A 7786-nucleotide genomic window follows, 5' to 3' on the forward strand; every position below is an offset into this window, starting at 1 on the left:
ACTGCTAGAACTGCTCTAATTAGCTTCATAACACGGCATAAAAAGCTGATCACACTAAAATGGCTGGAATTCCATAACACTATACAAGCAGAAGTCATCAAAGTAACCTCCTTTTAGCAAACCGTTTTCTTGGAATCAAGACATCTACATGATATCTACTTAGGGGTATTGTTGAGGAGGGAAATGCACTTGATTTTTCTCTAGATCAAAAAATGTAACACTTGGAACCAACAAAAATGTAACACTTGGCCGAAAAAAAAACATAAATGATCCGCGCTATTCTAACAGAAGTAGCCTGGCTTCACAGTCCATTTTTTATATATACTTTTTTCTTAATATTTTTGTGGAGGGTATTGTTGAGGAGGGAAAGGCACTTGATTTTTCTCTAGATCAAAACTAGAACCCACCGGATATGCAACTGCAGGATTCGTTGTAGATTCCGGTGGCGGAGTTGATGTAATATAAGCTCCAATACCAACAACTGCACTTAAAAGACAAAAAATGGCTCCCGCTGCAAAGATTCCAGGCTTCATAACATCGCATGTAATATAACCATTTGAGTCAACCTCTCCACCTTGTGTGCTATGTAGTCCTATAGCTGTCACGATAAGAGCCATTGCTACAAGTGAAGCTACCCTGGACGTTGACTAGTAATTAGTTTTATATATTAAGCTTCTAGTGCAGATGGATATGCACATGATAAATAAATAATTAAGTAAATACCATGAGAACACATGTAGGAGTTTGGAAATTGGAGTTGAATTAACGTCATTTGGTCCAAAAGGATGTTCACGCCACGAAACACCAAACGAAACACTTAGGTAAATTCGTATTATTATTAGGAACACAATTGATACGATTCCAAGTGCGAGAGCGGGACTCTTTGGATAAACACGCATACCATTCACGATGTGAACTTCTGAAGCCTGCATTCACACCCACAAGACATATATCATTAACCGTCGGCTGATTGTTGTGGGCTAACTAGGGGTGCCTACATGGTGCCACATGGGCACTTTAACAAACCGTCAAACTACATACCACAAGGTAAGGGGCGGGCCAAGGGCTGGGTAGCCCTTAATGCCATCTTCACCAAATGGTGGGTGGGGTCCACCCGATAACAACCAACCAAACTTTAGTTTTATTTTTTTTTGTTTTATTTAATTTTAGTTAATCCACAACGAGTAGTGCCTACGTGGTAGTGAAGTGTGTTTTTTTTATCTTTCAATCTTTTTTCCTAAGGTATTTTGTTTCAAGTAATGTAAAAGCTTTAAAAGAAAATTTCTTTAGTTTTGTATATATTAATTAAACATATATACTTGCAAAAATATATTTTCTTATCGTTACCTTAACCTTAGTGACCTCTCCTGCGAAACCAGTGGCGGCAGCTATTACTCCCAAAATGGCTGCAACCAAAGAGGAACAAAACAGTCTTTTCTGCATGTTTGAGCTGTGTATGAAACTATGGACGAGGAAATTAAGTTTGTGTCTTTTCCGAATTGATTTCGTAAGTTTATATATAGATGGATGTTAAAGTTAGGTGCAGTAGACTATGATTAGATGCGCAAATGGATGTTGGTTAAATCAGAGGAAGACCGAGTTAGCTGCTAAAGTTTGTTATTATTTTTTATTTTCTTTCTAAACGTTTTAAGTTTTTGTTATTACTTCAATCAGCTGAAATTACCAGTTGTAATCACTATCACGTTTGCTTTGTTTCATGTATGATTAGGTTATAATAGGAAGTATGATTTTTGTAATAAGAATAAGAAGTAATCTAGTTCATTGATTTTAGACATGGATGATTGAGGTTAGTTTATGGGTGATATCAAATGTTACATAAAGAGAACGACATAATAGGGATAACATATTTGTTGATTTTCTCTTCCCCACATGCAAGACACATGTCAATTACATCTATAACGTCCATAACTTTTTTATCCGACAATTAAAAAAAATCACCATAATAACGAATGTTTTTCTATCATTTATATGCAGTGTTGCAAAAATCGCTAGTCGGTGGTCAGGCGGTGGGGTGGGGACTAGCGATTAATCGGGATTAATCGAGATTAATCGGGATTAATCGGATCGGACTTTCATGTATGTTTTTTAGTTTTATACATACGCACGCCCATTTTTATATGTAATTTTCAGTTTTATACATACACAAACATATTTTGGCCGGAAATTGGCTAGAATCTCGCTGGAAACCACTAGTTTTTGCTGTAATCTCGCCGAAAATAGTTAATATGGGTCGGAATCTCACCAGAAACCACTGATTTTGGTCGGAATCTCGCCGAAAGTCGTCGATTTTGCCCGGATTTGACCGTTAACCGATTAATTGGCAGACTATCCCAAAATTAATCAGTGAAATGGGGACTAGCGATTAATCGGGGATTAATCGGTGACTAGTCGGGATTTTTGCAACACTGTTTATATGAGTATCATATTGCTATATAAAAATAAAAAAAATTAGTTGATTTTTTTACAAATTGTGTTTTACAATAACTGAGTTTTAGAAAACTGTGTTTTTACATACAATTGTCTTTTTCCTTGTGCTTTTCCGTTGGTTTTCATTGTGTTTTTTTATAGTATTTTCCATTGTGTTTTTTTTTCGGTGAACTTTTTGACGACTATTTTTGTAACAACTCGGGTTTCGTTTACTTTATTAACATCTAAATACCCGATCCGTTTTCGATTTCGGATAATTTAATCAACTTACACACCGCATTTATCGAACTAATAATATTTTATTATTAATTAGGTATTATAATTATTTAACAAATATATACATATATATATATATATGTATATATATATATATATATATATATATATATAACTTTCAGTTATATACAATTTAAACTCTAAACTCTAGTTTTAACCTATTATGTTTTCACCTTCAATTTCCAGGGACTAAAATGCAAATTATGCATATATAATCTATTAACCCGTTTACATGTATTCCAACCCCACATCTGTGACCCAATTAACAAACCCGAATCTCGTTTATCATTCTTGGACCTTAATTCTCGCCGTTTATTTGGAAATTGAATCAATAGGCGTGTTAATCATACCAAACCGACCTACCGACGTAAGTGAATTAGGAAACTAAAATCGTTTATTATAGGTATTACGTATATGAACAACCGTCATTAACCCGTTTATGGTTATACATTAAAACCATAATAATTCAATTGAAATTGCAGAAACCATCATACCTTCATCGCCAAAATAACCCCCATAACGAATTTGGTTTTAATCACCTGTCGGATCGGGTTCTTGATAGAATTAGGGTCGCCTGTTCTTGTCCTTATATGCCATCGATACATCCTTGTTAAAGGTAAGTCAATATACTGCTATGTTCGTCATGATTCAATCGTCAATAACCCTAACGTTAATCGAACCCTTAGTTAACGGATTAATCGATTGAGTCATTTAGGGTTTATGTTCTTTTTGGTTCGCTTACCGGTTTTTCTTATATGATTGAATTCCTATTGTTATCATCTAAACCCCTAGCCCAGTTGCCTAGGGGTGTGCGTGTTAGGTCTGTTGCGGCTGGGGGGCACGGGTTCTAGCCACCTGCAGCCCGGATATTTAGTTGTTTATTTTGTTTAGCCATTCAAAACATTATATTAACTCATTTAATCATTTAAACTATAGTATTATATATATAATAATTAATCAGTATCTTGTTAAAAACCAACATGATAACTAGTCACGTTTTCGAACTTTGGTTAAAACCACACACACACACACACATATATATATACACACACATTAGTTATTAAAATTTGTTAAAGATTTTAATTTAGAATATATATTTAAAATTCATCTTGTTATTTAACATATTAAAATACAGTATATATTCAAGTATTTCTATAACAGATCATATTTCGTATAAATATTATTATTTATTATATATTTTTATTATTTACATTATGTATTTAAAATAAATCTTTATTAAAAATAAAAATATATATAAAAAACATAAAACATGTTTTTAGATTGTAATGAACAAATCTCTTTATATAAACTAAAATGTTTTATAAATAATTATTTAAGTATTTTTTTAAGTATTTTTATATAATTAAATCATATTATTACGATATAACCTTGATAATAAAATTTGTAATAACTTAATGAAATAAATAACTTTTGTAAGATTACACCCGATCATCATCTAAATCCCGAACCTCTATCTAGTTTTAGCTTCGTTATTCAATCTATATATTTTTCTCAATTATTCTTTATTAGGATACTCGTCGGCTGTTCCCGAAGAACTAGATCTCCGTTGATATCTTAACGAATCTTTATCTCTTGCTTAATGGCTAATTTGAGTATCTCACTCCCTTATTTTTACTCATTTTTACTGTTTTGGGGACATATGCGTTCGTAGATATTTTATTACTATATATTACTCAACTTGCAACTGTTAGTGATCATATGTGTTTAACAATTTATGCCTAACGTGTTATATGCTTATATGTTTTACTTGAATACATTCCGGAGAGGTCCGACATATTCTCAGACTAGTATGATCATACGACTGTCTTGTTAGCCATCGTCCAGTTTATCTGGCATCGAGCTTACTGACAACGTATTTTCTTGCTTATTTGTTAAATTGCTAATCTCACATGAAACATTTTGCTCTTTTATTTATTATTATATATTCACAAAATCTGGTGTTTTACTCACTCAACCCAGTGTTGACAAAATTATTGTATTTTTGACGCATATGCAGCTCATCGTGTGATATGATTATCAAGTTCATTTGAAGAAAACTTAGGGTTGCATGCTAGTGAAGAAGATACAAGATTTAAATTTAGTTTTTTATATGTTTTATTTATAAAAACTTTGTACTTTGTTGGATTATTTGAAACTGATTAATAGATATTATCATTATAAGTATTGCATGATAGTACCTTGAGACCTGTGAGCAATCAGCTCACGCCCCGACATTTGTGGCGTAGGTGGGGGTGTGACCATTTGGTTGTGTTAGTGTGCAGGTACTTACAGGTGTATGCATACTAGAAGCTCTAATAGGTCATCACCACTAGTTTTTTATCCTGAGATTGAACGAACACTTCGTAGAAACCGAGTCCTACTTAGGGAGAACAGGCTTCTTGGTTCTCCAACTGCATCAAACAACACCATGGATTCACCTGTCCATACTTTGGGGCAAGCATAGCCAACCACACCTCCATCGATTACTACTACCATACCTACTTCATCAAGTGAAGTAAAACCAACTTACACAACCGAGCCTACGAATACTCAACTCACTTACTCAGTATCATCAACATTGCCACCTATTTCCAATCTTTTTCCTACCTTTGGTGCGTCATCATCTCAACAAAACCAACAACCAACCATTCAATAACCACATTCAAGCTACCGATATCAACCACCACCTTTCATGCAATATTCAAGAACACAAGGTGATGGTTATGTTGCTGGGTTTGACGGGGAGTTTGAGGGGTATGAAGTGGAAGGTTACTACACGGGGGGTGATGGAAGTCAAAGGGTGAATCAAGGGAACTTTGTCTATGCTTATAGGCAACACACAGAACCGATACAAGAACTTAATAGACAAACACCACCGATTGTTCAACAAGTTCAACCACCACTGGTTATTCAACAACAACAAGCTCCACAACAAAGTTCATCCACAAGGGCAACCATTTCAACAACAAATACCCCAACCACAATTTCAATAATTTTCACCTCTAAGGCCCATTTATAGGCAAATGGGTCAACCAAGAGTACCAATGGGGTTACCAAGAAGGCATGCAAGAGAGATGGTAAAGGGAACTGAAGCTCACTTTCGACCGGTCATCACTAATAATACATCTTCGGTGTTTATTCCCCAAAATCAACTTGGAAGAACATTTGACGTGAGAACTAATTCGATCCAAAGTCTACCATAGTATAAGGGTCTAGCAACAGAGGAACCATACTTTCACTTGGAGGCGTATGACTCAATTTTCAACACGATTGGCTGCCAAGGGATTTCATCGAATGAGGTTAAGTTGGTTTTTTTTTTAATTCTCGTTGGAAGATAAGGAAAAGAGATGGTTTTACACATTGCCTTCCGCATCCATTTATACTTGGGCCGAGATGTAACAAAGATTTTTGGAAGAATTTTACACGGATCAAAAGACCAATGATGCAAGAAGGAGTTTGAGAACTTTCCAACAACAATCGGGTGAGATGTTTCATGAACCATTTGAGCGGTTAAACATGATGATCAAGAATTGTCCTCACCATGGTATTGCTCTTTGGAAATTTTTGAATGCTTTTCATGAGGGATTGAATACGGAAGATGAGCGGGATTTGATGTCAATCACAAATGTTACATTTGGTACTAACTAAGAGCAAGATGATTGGGCATTTTTGAAACAAATGTCAGTCACATCAAAAAGAAAAGCCACTACATCAAAAAGGGCTTTTTAGGACCTTTTGTGTGGGACGCTTGTAAAATAAGGTTCTCAAAATCTATTAATATGACAAATGAACATTTGGGGTCCTTTTACAATATACGCTACAGTGCCGGTGTCCTAAAAAGTTATTTAATTGGATGGATGATTCTTTGGGGTCGTATTATCATATAAATTAGTAAGACACTTAAAAAGTAAATCCTAACAAAGTAATCTATAAGACATGTAGTTATTGGTGTCCCATTATGTGGTAATGTAATAGGACACTTAATCACTGGAGGTCTTATTATAACATAACTTAATAGAAAACTTTGTAGTTAAGTCATAAATGTTCGGTGTTATAGTACCCTTTCTAGTCGAAGTCATATAAGAACATAACTTAATAGGACATTTTACACTATGGCCATATAACTTTAACCTTTATAAGATGCATAATCATTGTGGTGTTATTATAATACACTGTAATAAAACATTTGATATTTTAGTCATAAAACATCTGGTTTATAGGACGCTTATTCGATAGAGTTTTATTATAACATTACTTAACAGGAAACTTGATACTTGAGTCTTATAATTTTAACCTTTATATGACGCTTAATCATTGTGGTATTATTATAATACACCGTAATATGACACTTGATATTGTAGTCATAAAACATATGTTTTATAGGACACTTATTCTCTAGAGTTTTATTATAGCATAACATAATATGACACTTGACATTTGGGTCTTATAATTTTAACCTTTACATGACGTTTAACCATTTTGGTGTTATTGTAGTACACCGTAATAGGAAACTTGATATATGAGTTATAAAACATCAGTATTATAGTACACTTATTTGCTAGAATTTCATTGTGGCATAACTTATTGTGACACTTGACACTTGTGTAACATCCCAAAAATTCTCGTAAACCGAAAGACACGTTTGTGCAGTTTGTAAATTAATTTCTTGGGTTTTGCGTGAGCGCTTAGGGACCCATGGTATGTCTAAGAGGCATTTAATCAGTTTGGGAACATGGGGCTAAGTTTGCAAAGTGTGGGGACTAAATCGTAACATTTTTAAACCAAATATTTTATCACAACCCCTTCCCCCCTACCCCCATCTTCTGGCCGCAACTTTCTTCACCACCAAACCCTTCATTTTTGAATGAGTTAATTCAATTCCAAGCTTGTAGATGTCATTCATGGTGTCTACTACACTCTCATGATCTTTAATTCCATTATCTCGGTCGTTAAGATGGTCAATTAAGCCACTTCTTGAACTAGGGACAGATTCGGATTAAATTCGTTTGGCATGCTTCCCGATGTCAAAATTTGAAGGTTTTGGTGTCAAATATCCCCATGT

At 34.3% G+C, this 7786-nt stretch overlaps 1 protein-coding gene across 1 annotated transcript; it reads right to left on the reverse strand.

Annotated features, from left to right (window-relative positions):
• Nucleotides 1–332: 332 nt before the first annotated feature.
• LOC143548797 (uncharacterized) lies at nt 333–5220 on the reverse strand. The gene is made up of 5 exons (XM_077039878.1): nt 5117–5220; nt 3995–4033; nt 1348–1432; nt 724–926; nt 333–636 (listed from the first exon to the last, which is right to left on the reverse strand). The coding sequence occupies exons 1-5, from the start codon at nt 5218–5220 to the stop codon at nt 333–335; spliced, it is 735 nt and encodes a 244-aa protein (XP_076895993.1).
• Between the last annotated feature and the right edge of the window lie 2566 nt (nt 5221–7786).

The sequence above is a fragment of the Bidens hawaiensis genome, unplaced genomic scaffold, assembly GCF_021521415.1.
Source record: "Bidens hawaiensis isolate Kalapana, Puna unplaced genomic scaffold, B.hawaiensis_p1.1 tig00015250_1, whole genome shotgun sequence".
Classification (NCBI taxonomy): Eukaryota; Viridiplantae; Streptophyta; class Magnoliopsida; order Asterales; family Asteraceae; genus Bidens; species Bidens hawaiensis.